Here is a 12,261-nt window from a genome sequence, read left to right as displayed (position 1 = left end):
GGTGTGGGGGCCGAATGAACAAGGAAGGACAGTCCACTCCTGGCTCCCACAGGGCCTGTCTGCTCTCCAGTCCCCACCTCACCTTGACATCGAGGTGCAGCACGTGGCTCTGGTGCAGGTAGTGTATTCCCTCTAGAACCTGCCGCATATAGGCCCGGATCTGTGGAAACAGGGGGCCCAGAGTCTGTGGGGGCAGGGTGGTATGTGTCTGATTACCTCCAGGGCGGCAAGCGGTCAGGCTGTGCCTGTGGAGTAGCCTTCAGATGGCTCATGGAAGGGGCTGAAACACAGGTTTGGGGTTGCAAAGATCCAAGGCTACCATGTGCACCGGAGGGTACAACACAATTATAGGGAGGAGCCATCGCATGGTAATAAGTAGAATTGTGCAGTGCACAATATGTACAGCCTGACATGGCAGGACTGCAGCGAGATCAGTAAAATCTAGGTGGGGCTCCTTCCAGGAGAAATGTTTGGGGGATGCTTAGGTGATGGAGTGGGAAACAACAGTTAGGAACTGGGCTGGGTGTGCTGAGATTTAGAGAGAATAGCGCAAGTCCCAAATAGACAGGGGTCTGGTATCATTGGATGGGGACTCTGCTGCCTGCCTAACAGTGCTCTCTGCCTCCACCCCTGGCTTCCTGTGGACACAGATGGCATGCTCAGGACCCATTTGTTGATTCTCAAAGCTCAGGTGGGTGAAGGCCGGTGCCCAACCTGGCCCCTGCCACCCACTGCCCTCACCTCAGACTCACACACGGTCGGTTTCCTGGCCATTCGCTCCAGCAGCTCCTCTGTGCAGCTACATCTCAGATCAAGGAGAACAGTGCCCAGCGCCAACTTCCCAGCCCACCCCAGAGCTCAGGGCGGGTCCCAGCTCAGCATGAGGTTCTCCATTCCCTTACAGAAGACCTGATACTAGTCAGAGACTATCTCTCCCCTCCTCCACATGTACCCCCTCCCCACCTCCTGTCTTCTGAGGGCACAGGTGGGACATCCCTGCTTGAACTCCCACTTTCTATGGGATCTCAGACAAGTCACTTCACCTCTCTGAGCCTAGGTTCTCCCAGGAGTAAGACGAGCATGAAATTTCCTCTCCTGCCCACCCTGCAAAGCATTTATAGGGATCAAATTACAGCAGAATTCTGTTGACTGTGGATGGGACTTCTTGACTCTATTTGAGAATGACCTAGAAGGTCCATGACATGGAATAATTTGTCATTTTGCTGAGGTTTGAATTCAAACAGTGCGGGCAGGAGGCTCATGAGCAGGTTACGGTCACCCTGCTACTGGGGTGATGAGCTGATCACCCAGCATCCTTACCTTAATGTGCCTTTGCTTAACCACAGCCTTCAGGAAAGGGTAAAATCTGTTCCTTATGAAAACAGCCTCCAAATAAAGCCAAGTATTGATCTGAAATGGGGTCACTTCAAATATGCAGATGCATTGTACTGCATTTCATGATGAAAAGCATAGGCCACGTGCTAGCTGTGTGACCTTGGGCAAGTTATTTAACCTCTCCATGCCTGTCTCTTCATCTGTAAAATGGGGATAATACAAGTTAACGATAAAATTCCAGGAGATAGGAATATATGAGGATTAAATAGGTTAATATTTGTAAGACTCTTAGAACACTGCCAGGCATACATGAAATGCTATGTAAATTGAAGCTAACAATGGGCTTAAAACTGTTGGTTTTCATAGCAGTCTCCAGATGTATCCCTCCCAATTGTCAATGGGACTACTTTGTAAACTGTAAAACATGTTGCCTATTGGACGTTATAAGGACCAGTCATTTAGGCATGGATCCTCCCAGCCACCAGCCTGTCCCAGGATACAGCTCAGTGACAATGACCAGTCCTCGGCGCCTCTCGAAGGCCTCATGGAAGTAGAGGACACAGTCGTGCTGGAGCCTGGCCAGCAGCCGGGCCTCCCGACGCGCTGATGCCTTTGGCTTGGCCTGGCTGGGGATGAACTTGGCCGCAAACTCCAGGCCGGAGCTACGCTCCACCACACGCCGCAGGTAGGAGAAGGCACCCCTGGTTGACACCGGGAGGGGGTCAGGGATCAGCCATCACTGTGGCCCTCTCCACACCTCCCAGCCCTCAGACCCAGCAGCCTCCACTGGCTTCCCTCCTAGCCCCACACCTGCCGATCTCCTGGTGGATGTCATAAAAGTCGCTGAGTCTCCTTCCTCGATGGTCCTCATCCTCCCCGACCCCTTCGACCTCCATAGCTGTCTGAGCTGGGGCAGAGATGTCATGGTGTTAGATGGGAGGGGAAGAAAGCAAGCAGGCCAGAGACTGGGACAGGTGGACAGAGGAAGGAGACAGAAGAGGTGCAAGAATGTTGGGGGCTCAAGGTGGAGGGCTGGGCTGGGGGTGTGGTGGCTGGGAGTCCAGGGCTGGCTGCTTCCTGGGCAGAGCATGGCGGGGGTGTCACATCAGATTCCAGGAGGTGGGCGCTTTACCTTTCTCCGGAACACCTGCCCACCTGAATGCACAGCCAACTCTGCTTTGCAGGAGACCTCGCCCGCCAGGTTCCGGGCCGTGCAGGTGTAGACGCCTCCATCCTGGGCCCCCGTGCTGAGCACCACCAGGGAGCACTCATTCTCCTCGTACACGAAGCTCACATGGCTGCTCTCGGTCAGCAGCACTTCGTCCTGCAGAGTTGGGTCTCACCTTCAGGCTGGGCCTGGCCTCACCTCTGCCTTGGGGCCAAGAGCCGCTGTTCCAGACCCCGTCCTCATCTACTCTGGGCAGTGCATCTCTTCCCAGGACCCAGAATCAGCTCCTCCCTTATCTTTCACAGAAAGCCCTGCGCCCCTCAGCTAGTCAGTCCTCTGCATCCCTTTCCTCCTCCTAACCACGCCTCCGCCCGGGCTCCGCCCTCCTAAGCCTCCCAGGACCCTACCACGCCCCCAGGGAGCCCCTCCTCTCCCTCCCAGGATCAGCCAGCAGCACACTCTGACCTTGTACCACATGATGTCCGGCAGTGGTTTTCCCTCAACCACCACGGCAAAGCGAGCAGTTTCCCCAGCCCCCACCTCCACGTCCTCCATGATGGACTCAAACCGAGGGGCCTCTGAAACACATGGGGATAGGAGTGGGAAGAGAGGGGGCAGAGGATCGGCTTTACCCTGCCTCCTCAGCCCCTCCCTAGAGCCCCCATCAGCGACTGGCTCAGGCAGAACGCTAGACCCCCGCCTCCCAGCAAGCCACCGTCCCCCACCCCCCACCAACTGGGACAACAGAGTTCCCCGCCTGGACCAAGCGCCCCCGCCCCCGTAAATCCAAACATGATGTTCTCCAAATCTCAGGAAACCTGGCACAAGGTGCAGGCTTGCTTTGTTCGACCTTCAGTATTAATTCAGCAGCTTTGAAATTAGGAGATTTTCACACACAAAAGAAATCTGGATTTCCTGCCTTTCTTGAAAAATCAGGACTGGCCATCCTGTGTCGCTCCCGTCACTGCATGAATCCGCGGGCGAGGAGCGGCTCAATGCTGCCCCCTGTGGGTGGCCGCCCTTCTTCACAGGGCCACCCGCTGGCTTCTGACTACCTGAACTTGGCCCCCTGCAGGTGGCTCAGCCTGTGACCCTGAATTAAGCTCATGGATGGCATTGCCTCTATCTTGGAGTTTTTTTCTCTGAATCTTTGAAAAATGTTTAGAGGGGCTTCTGTTAATAGCACCTGGGAGATGGCAAGATGAACAAGTAACCCCTAAATACCAAACCGTCTAGAAATGGACTCTATCTTCCACATATGATTGTGATTTCATTCTCCATACATATCATGTGGTCATATGATTTCCTGGTAAAGCAGCTTCTAATTCTCATGATGAAATTAAATACATATTGCAATGTGCTTTGCAAAGGAGGCTGTGACTTCCAGGTGTCCTCCGCCAGCCCCTACCCCCAACCCCAGCATGTTTGAGCATCTCAGCTTGAGGAGAAGCAGGATGAGTCAGGTACTTGGGAGGGCAGGGTGGCCAGGTGTGGACCCCCACCCTTCACAGGCACACAGACAACAGGGGAGGCCATCCTGGGGATGGGGAAGACACTGCAGTGAGGTTGACATGGAGGAAGGGGGGCCACCGCTCCACTTGCCCTGTCTGGGTGTGGCAGGGTGGGGTCTAGTGGAATAGGAGTGTCAGTGCAAGCCCCAGCTCCATCTGAGCCCTGGCTGGCTGGGCTCAAATGGGGCTCCATCAGTCACTGTTCCAGCTAGGCTGTGCTGCAGGGCTCTGAGGGCCAGGGGCCCCCCAAACTTCAGGGTTCCTCCTATATCTGGGAAGAAAGGTGAGTCCTAAAGATGAACTGCCAAGGAGTAAAGTGGTGACTGAGTGGAGAGTGCTAGGGACAGGACAGGCAAGGAGGGAGACACTTAAAAGAGCACCCAGCCATCCCACCATCTTCACAGCAGGGCCGGAAGGGTTCCCTGTCTCCTCGTTACACACCCTATTGCCACTTCTCTTCCACTTCACAGATGCCTCCCCTCCCCTCTAGGAATCCTGTCCCCCATGGGCTGGGAGGTGGTAGGCGCAGTCTGTGAAGGTCAAAGCACCTGAAAGTTTCAAGTGAGCTTCAATGGTCGTTTGAAAGCACCAGAAAATGTCCATTTACCCATGATAAGATTGCCTGTTCTAAGTAAAATGTCTCTTTCTTTGCTTTTGGTTGGATTTGTATTTACTCAGCAGGTAACCCTGCTTAGCCCATGTTGATCAAGAGTTCTGAGTGGCAGTTACATATGTCTAGAGTTAATTAACAAATTAGAAAACCAAACAGTTAGTACCTAATGCATTAGATAGCAACTAGTTTGAGAGACTACATCTTTAAAGGAGAAATTATAAAAAGAATCCTAAGGCCCAGTGCGGTGGCTCACACCTATAATCTCAGCACTTTGGGAAGCCGAGGTGGACGGATTACTTGAGGCCAGGAGTTCGAGGCCAGGAGTTCAAAACCCGCCTGGCCAACATAGCAAAACCCCATCTCTACTAAAAATACAAAAAATTAGCTGGGTGTGGTTGTGCATGCTTGTAGTCCCAGCTACTTGGCAGCCTGAGGCACAAGAATCACTCGAACCGGGGAGGTGGAGGTTGCAGTGAGCCGAGATGGTGTGGGTGACAGAGTGAGACGACTGTCTCAAAAAAAGAAAAAAGAATTATTGCTGCAAACATTGGGAGGCTCTGTCAAACAGGCTTGTGCCAAAGGGCCGCCAGGATCCTCAGGGCTGGCAGTCTGGTGATAAGATGTGCTCACGGGTTTCTTTAAAAACCAACTTGGTCTTCTCATGTTTGTTATGTCTGAGATACTATTTCCTATTATGTTTAACACAGGAGCTAGGAGTCAGGCAGCCACACTTGAACCCAGTCCGGTACTTATTAGGTTCTGTGAACTTGGGCCAGTTACTCTTAGCCTCAGCCTCAGTTTCCTCATCTGTAAAATGGGAATAATACTACCCCATCTCACAAGGCTGATGTAAACATTAAATGAGGCAATACACATAAAGTGCTGAGTACTGAGACTGGCACACACTAGGCTCAATACATCTTTTTTTTTTTTTTTTTGAGACTGAGTTTTGCTCTTGTTGCCCAGGCTGGAGTGCAATGGCACGATCTCGGCTCACTGCAACCTCTGCTTCCCAGGTTCAAGTGATTCTCCTGCCTCAGCCTCCCAAGTAGCTGGGACTACTGGGGCCCACCACCATGCCCAGCTAATTTTTGTATTTTTAGTAGAGACGGGGTTTCACCATGTTGGTGAGGCTGGTCACAAACTCCTGACCTCAGGTAATCCACCCATGTCGGACTCCCAAAGTGCTGAGATTACAGGCGTAAGCCACCGCGCCTGGCCAATAAATCTTATTAGTATGATTGTTGTCATTATTACTAGTATGGTATTTGTATAGCCATGACATGGACAGGCCTGAGGACATGGGTTTAGATCTGCAGCAGTATCAGGCGGGTTGTGTACCTGGGGGTGTGAGGAGAGAGCTTTGGGCCTTTGAGGGAGACTAGGAAGAAGGACCCGCTGTCACCCACCTGCCAGCTCCAATGTGACCAAGCAGGTCTGCGTGCCGTGACGGTTTCGGGCAGTGCAGGTGAGGGCCCCCATGTCCCGGCGGCTCACCCGGCAGATCCGAAGACAGTACTGGTCATCATCTGGCTGGCTCAGCTCGTACACACCTGCCCGTGCCTCTAGGAGGGCCCCTCGGCAGCTAAGGGACACATGACAGGGAGGTCACCCAGATCTTGCCCCAGGAAATTCTGGCCAGGCTGGGCCAGACCTGAGCAGCCACATGTGGGAAAGGGGCTCACCTCCTCCAGACGACCTGGGCCTCCACATGGTTGAATGTGACGGTGACACTGGCAGGCTGTCCCTCCACCACATACACGATGTCCGGTTTGTCCAGCACGGCAGGGGCCTCCTCCAGGGGTGGGCCTGGGAGAAGGAGAGTGCAGGCTCTGTGCTGGGCTTGACGCCAGGTCCTCAGCACACACCACTCCTTTAACACCCCTCATCAACACTTGAGCTCCGTTTTTATAGATGGGGAAGCTGAAGCTCAGAGAGCTTTAGCGATTTGTCCAGGGAACACAGCCAGGGAGTGGCAAAGCTGGGGTTGTGGGGTTGGACTCCAGCAGGCCCGATCCCAAAGCCTGAGCTTCGGCCACTGTGCCCTGCTGCTTTCAGGAGGGAGAAGGAAGTGTATAGACGGGCCAAGGTCCTGCCCAGCCTGGTTGCTCCTGCCAGATACCATGTGCAGGCCAGCCCTTCAGCCTCCACCACAGGGCCCCGTTCCCCATCCCAGCATCTCCCACCCCTACCCAACAGGAGCACCCAGGCTCACCGTGCTCCAGCAGCTGTACAGGCTCAGAAGGGGGCGAGGGCTTGCTGCTGCTCTTGACAGTGGTGCTGAGGACCCGGAAGATGTGCTGGACCCCCTTACGCAGCCCCGTGGCTGCCCACCCTGGCTCCCGCAGGCCTGTGACCAGTGCTGTCCACTGGTCCGAGCCCAGCACCTGGTGCTGCACTGTGTACGTTAGGGAGTCCGGGTCTGGCGGGAGAGGAGCTACTAGAGACTGGTGTTACACGAGCAGCACCCCCTCCCCATCCAGCTGGACTGGGACCCTGGAACTCATCATTAGTCTGCTCTGAGGACATGCCTCAGTCCCTGCTGTTGCTTCCTCTCTGTCCCCCAATCTGCTCTTGCCCAGCCACTTCCCTGGGATGTTTAGAGCCAACAAGATACCAGTTACAGGTACAGATGGGGCTGGAATTGAACTCTAATTCCTTGATACCTGAGGCAGGGAAACTGAGGCAGAGTGGAAGGAGATCCTGGACAAGAGGAGGAGAGGGCATTTGCAAGTCCTGACCCAAGCACCCAGTCCCTCTGAGAATAGGAAGGGAATGTGGCAGTGCCCCGTGCCTCCTCTCCTGACCCAGAGCGAGAACACCATGCACCGTGGAAAGAAGACGGGCAAAGCTGTTCCTGCCAGCATTCCATCAGCTCCTGCCCCTGCCCATCTGTTTCTAGGGTCTGGCCCCCATGGTGCCCTGCCTGAGCCTGCGCTGTCCACACCCCTTCCCCACCCACGGCCCTGTGCAGCCCTGACCCACCAATGGCCATGTCCAGACTCCTGGGGGGGTTCCATGTGAGTGTGACCATCCTCCCCGTCACAGCCACCACCTGCGGGGCACCATCTGGAGGGCCTGGGACCACATCTGAAAGCCACAGGTCAAATGTCTGCTGGGCCCAAGGGCCCAACAGCCCCACAGGATCACCAAGCCTCAGGGCAGGAGTCTAGGGCCTGGGGTCTCAGCCGCAGGGGCAGGGGCAAGGGCAAAATGGGGGGGTCCCCAGGGGATGGAGGGGAAGGGAGCTGATGTGGAGGCCCCTTTCCCTGAGACCCCAGGTAGTGCCAGAGGCCAGGCTGTGCATGCAGCTGACCACGAGGGTGCCTGCCTCACCTGTGACATACAGGTGGGCATAGCAGGCAGCTTTGCCCAGCTTGTTGGCGATGACGCTCTTGTAGACACCGGCGTGCTGAGGCCCCACGGCAGGGAACACCAAGCGATGGACATCCCTGTCTGGTGGGGGAGGGACAGTGACACTGGGCCTGAGCCTGGAGGATACCTTGAGGGGTAGGCCTATGCCATCCCGGGCCTGGTCCCTCATCCCCATCCACTGTAGGGAGGAGGCAAATGGGGAAGGATGGGGCAAGGATGGGGCAGACAGCAGGAAGTGCATCCACAGCAAACTCCGGGTCCCGGCCCGAGCTGGCTTCCAAGTCTACATCTGCCCTGACCCCTCCGGTCTGTTCCTCCAGTGTATCAGGCCAGGCAACTTATCATCTTTGCTTCCTCCTACACTGGGCACCCTCTAGGGTCCCTGCCCCTGTTGACTGGCCCCTCGTCTCCCCACCTCTGCAGGGTCACAACCTCTATGTCAAAACTCGAACAAGGTTTTGCTCCCAAGGCCCCTCCCCTAAGCCCTTCTTCTCCATCCCCAGGCCACTGCCATTCTGTCTCCAGCGCAGCTGCAGGGAAGCCCTCCAGGAGGGCAGCAAAGCCCTCAACCCGAACTCCCTGCCAGCCACGTCTCTGATGCTCCTCTGCATCTCGATACTGGCAAACCGTCAGGCCCCTGAACGAGCCGCTGAGTTCCATCTCCAGGTCATCGCTCGCAACATTCCTCCCTTGTGGAATGCTCTCCTCTTACCTGAGGCTTCCTTGTCCTTCAAGACATAGTTCAAGTGGTGCAGCCCATGAAGCCCTCCTGCCCCTGGCCCGCTCTCTACCCCTCATCCTCGGACTCCTCCCAGGACCCCAACCCTCTCGCTTGCACATCGATGGGCACTGGCCCACACTGCTTTTCACAGGTGGGGGCTCTTCCTCTTGCATAAGTCGTAGCTCCTGACCTGGCCTGCAAGCTCCTTAAAGACAGGGCTGACTTTGTCAGATCTGCTTGTCCCACCAGACCCAGAACCTCACACACAGTAAGTGCCAAATACATTCTATGATATATTACAAGAGTTGCCTGCTCTGTGCCCAGCCTGTACCAGGTACCTGACATGCTTTCCCCACCTGGAATCCTCACAACAACTCTACAAAATTATCCCCATTTTACCAATGAGGTCGGAGATATTGACTTGGTCAAGGTCACACGGCTAATAAATGAGGGCTTGACCTTGGTTCCATGTGATTCCAAAGCTCTTTCCCTACTCCCTGCTCCCTGGATGATAAGGAAGCTGTCTCTGGCGAGGACACAGAGAGGAGGCCTGCACTGTCCTCCTTTGTGTCAGGGCTGTCCCCAGACACCCCTCCCTTCTCTTTGCAGTTATCTCCGCATAGAACAGTTACCCATTCATTTATCTCTGCTGACACTATTTATAAGAGAAGAGAAGCCAAGGGCTGCCAGTGACCCTAGATACAGGCAGAAGCAGAGACGCCAGCTCAGATCCTGAGACAGACACTCACCCAGGACCTCAGAGCAGACTGAGACAGGGAGGCCTGCTGCTGGGAATGACAGTCATGGGAGGCTGTGGGCAGGGGTGGGAGCAGGGGTGGCATCACTGGAGATGGGCGGGCGGGCAGGGAGAATGTAGCATGGGTGACAGGGACATCCTGGTTAGGAGCTGGGCACCAGGGTCAGACAGTCCTTTCTTGCCTCTGGGCAGCTTCCTGTATCTCTTTAAGCCTCAGTTTTCTCATCTGTAAATGGGGCTAATAGTACCCGCCTTATAGGCCTGTGGCAAGGTAAGATGGTCCTTGTCATACCTTTAGCTCTCAGGGCCTGGCACTTAGAAAGCACTTAATGAAGGTGATCTCTGTCATGTTGCAGCCGTAAGAGGAAACTGTCATGGGTCACAGAGTGGGCACTGTCTTATGGGAGGTGGGCAGACCTCACACAAGACTCAGATTCCTTCAAGGATGGAACTGAGATGCTCCCATGAGAAAATGTCCCAGGCTTAGAGGACACCAACCCAAATATGTTCCTCTGTGTCTCCCCTGACCCCTTCTTCTTTATTTGTTATTTGTTAACAACACTGGGCAGAGCACCCTTTCCATGCCAGACACTGCCCACACCTGCTTTTTCATTGCAGTGTCTCCAGGAAGTACCACCACTGATGATAATGGCTACTAAAACAGGAACAGTGAGACGTCACACCTCCCGACTGCTTGCCAGGTGTCAGGCCCTGCTCTAGGGCTTATATGTATTAACTGATTTAGTCTCATAACAACCCAATTACAGATGAGAAACTGAGGCACGGAGGGCTTCTGTAACTTGCTCATGGGCCCGATGCAGGTTAGCAGCAGGCTGTACTACCTGCCCAGTCAGTGCTAACAGGCACCGAGGGGTGACTCAACAGATGAGTGCTGTGCTGTGCAGGCTTGCAGGGGAGGCAATGACCTCACAGTCCCTCTGGGTTCCCTTCCCCCAGGTGCCCTGTCCCTGGTCAGGCTACAGAGGGAAGGCCTGGGGAAAGCTGGGGAGAGGGGCATTGCAAACCAAGAGGATGCTGCAGGGGACACTCCCGGGGTCCTTCCCAGACACGTACACTGTGTCATGCGCCGGTCGTCGCTGCTCTGGATGCGGTGGCCATTGTGGAACCAGCTGATGGTGGGGTAGGGCAGGCCGGTCACCTGGCACTCTAGCATGGCCTCCTTGGCCAGTCCCACCTCCAGGTCCTGCAGTGGCCGCAGGAAGTCGGGAATGGACAGCCGCTCCAGCTCACCCTGCTCTGGCTCCTCGGGAATGGATGGCATCTTCTCCAGCTTCGAGCTGCAAGACCATACGGCTGCCCAGAGGCCCAGGGCCATGCCTCCCACCCCAGGGCTAGGCTGGCCCCTCACAGGCAGCCCTGGCATCACGTGGGGCCCCGGTGGTACCTGGGGCCTGAGGCGGCTGTCCGGGGCTCTTCTACATACAGCTGGGCTGAGCAGTGGGCCTGGCCATGGGTGTTAACAGCACTGACCGCATAGAGCCCCTCGTCCTCGCTGCCCACATGGGCAATGTGGAGTGAGTGCAGACCCCCATCCTGCCGTAGCCGCAAGTTCTCACTCTCCTCCATGGGGCGGCCTGCAGGAGGGAGGAGTGGGAATGCGGAGCAGGCACAGTGACAGGCCCTGCCCTCTGGGTGTACCCCATCCCCGCCTGGGTCCTTGGGGGGCCCTCAACACCTGCAGCCTAGGGGCCGTACCAAAATGAGTCCAGGTAACAACAGGGGGTGGGGTGCCGCTGATCTTGCAGTCGAAGCGGGCAGCTCGGCCTTCCAACACCTCCACATCTTCCAGCAGCCGTGTGAACAGGGGTGCCAATGAGGGCCGCACGGTCAGCCGGGCACTGCAGGTCAGCTCATCTGGGGGTCAGGGGGCAGCTCAAAGACAGGGAAGGCCAAGGAGGCCCAGGCATCCCAACCCGCCACTCCTGACCTAAGGCTGAAGCTAGAGCCTGGGCAGAGCCCAGCAAAGGCTCTGGGTACCCAGGGGAGGCAGTAGGCACAGATCCAGAGACCAGACCTTCTCGAGAGGGTGGAAGTCAGCAAGGGTGGGCTCAGGCTGCCATGTGGGCTGGGGACTCCATAGGAGCCTAGGGCCTGGCCCCAGCTCTCCCCTCTTCCCCTCACCCTGCCCACCCTGGATGAAGCACAGCCCAGCTCTGACAGGGTCCTAGAAGCCCAGCCCAGCCCTCCTCCATCTCCATCTCAGAATTCTCCTCCGTGCCGGGATCATGCCCATGCTCCTAGCCACCTGCCCCAGACCCAGAGCAGATGCCCCTTGGCCCCACTCTACCAAACTCCAAAGAAGCTTCTAGAAGAGATAAGGGTCCCTTATGCTGACCCGATGCACCCTCCTGCTTCGAAAGCCCCTCCAGCTTCTGCTTAGCTCTTCATCATCCACAACGTGGTGAGGCAGGTACCATCATCTCTGCCCTTCCATGAGGGCAGGCCCAGGTCAGAGATAGCATCAGTGGTAACAATGGCTGGCATTTATTAAGCAGGTGTGCCATTTGAAACCCATTTCTGGAATGGTCGGTGCCCTACCCTCTCCTGGAAAGGCCCTTTGACAGGCCCTGTGCTTCGTTCTTCACATACACTATCTCATTAATCCTACCAATCCTTCTACAAAGGAGGCATGATCACCATCCCTGTTCTACAGATGAACAGGCTAAAGCTCAGAGAGATGAAGTGACTTGTTCAAAGTTATGTGGCTGGTGACTTGCAGGGCAGGCGTTGGAACCCACATTCACCTCAGCAGACACATTC

At 55.8% G+C, this 12,261-nt stretch overlaps 1 protein-coding gene across 22 annotated transcripts in view; it reads right to left on the bottom strand.

Moving 5' to 3' along the window:
• The window catches only part of SPEG (striated muscle enriched protein kinase), a 58,857-nt gene that overhangs the window by 13,610 nt on the left and 32,986 nt on the right, over nucleotides 1–12,261 (bottom strand). For 20 of the 22 annotated variants that reach the window (XR_013402182.1, XM_015111134.3, XM_015111136.3 and 17 more), the window contains 14 exons: nucleotides 11,197–11,355; nucleotides 10,886–11,075; nucleotides 10,555–10,778; nucleotides 7,964–8,083; nucleotides 7,613–7,717; nucleotides 6,843–7,049; nucleotides 6,313–6,436; nucleotides 6,037–6,212; nucleotides 2,969–3,081; nucleotides 2,491–2,659; nucleotides 2,146–2,242; nucleotides 1,836–2,036; nucleotides 742–799; nucleotides 83–160 (listed from right to left, as the gene is read on the bottom strand). Coding sequence is in view for 20 of the 22 variants with exons in the window: in XM_015111134.3 (XP_014966620.3) it covers nucleotides 83–160; nucleotides 742–799; nucleotides 1,836–2,036; nucleotides 2,146–2,242; nucleotides 2,491–2,659; nucleotides 2,969–3,081; nucleotides 6,037–6,212; nucleotides 6,313–6,436; nucleotides 6,843–7,049; nucleotides 7,613–7,717; nucleotides 7,964–8,083; nucleotides 10,555–10,778; nucleotides 10,886–11,075; nucleotides 11,197–11,355 (2,021 nt within the window). In the remaining 2 variants the exon portion in view is untranslated. The remainder of the gene's footprint in view (nucleotides 1–82; nucleotides 161–741; nucleotides 800–1,835; nucleotides 2,037–2,145; nucleotides 2,243–2,490; nucleotides 2,660–2,968; nucleotides 3,082–6,036; nucleotides 6,213–6,312; nucleotides 6,437–6,842; nucleotides 7,050–7,612; nucleotides 7,718–7,963; nucleotides 8,084–10,554; nucleotides 10,779–10,885; nucleotides 11,076–11,196; nucleotides 11,356–12,261) is intronic. The other 2 variants (XR_013402183.1, XM_015111143.3) reach the window with 1 other exon arrangement.

Source organism: Macaca mulatta, chromosome 12 (genome assembly GCF_049350105.2).
Source record: "Macaca mulatta isolate MMU2019108-1 chromosome 12, T2T-MMU8v2.0, whole genome shotgun sequence".
Lineage (NCBI taxonomy): Eukaryota > Metazoa > Chordata > Mammalia > Primates > Cercopithecidae > Macaca > Macaca mulatta.
Note: the sequence above shows the minus strand (reverse complement) of the source record. Positions and strands in the feature narration are given on the sequence as shown.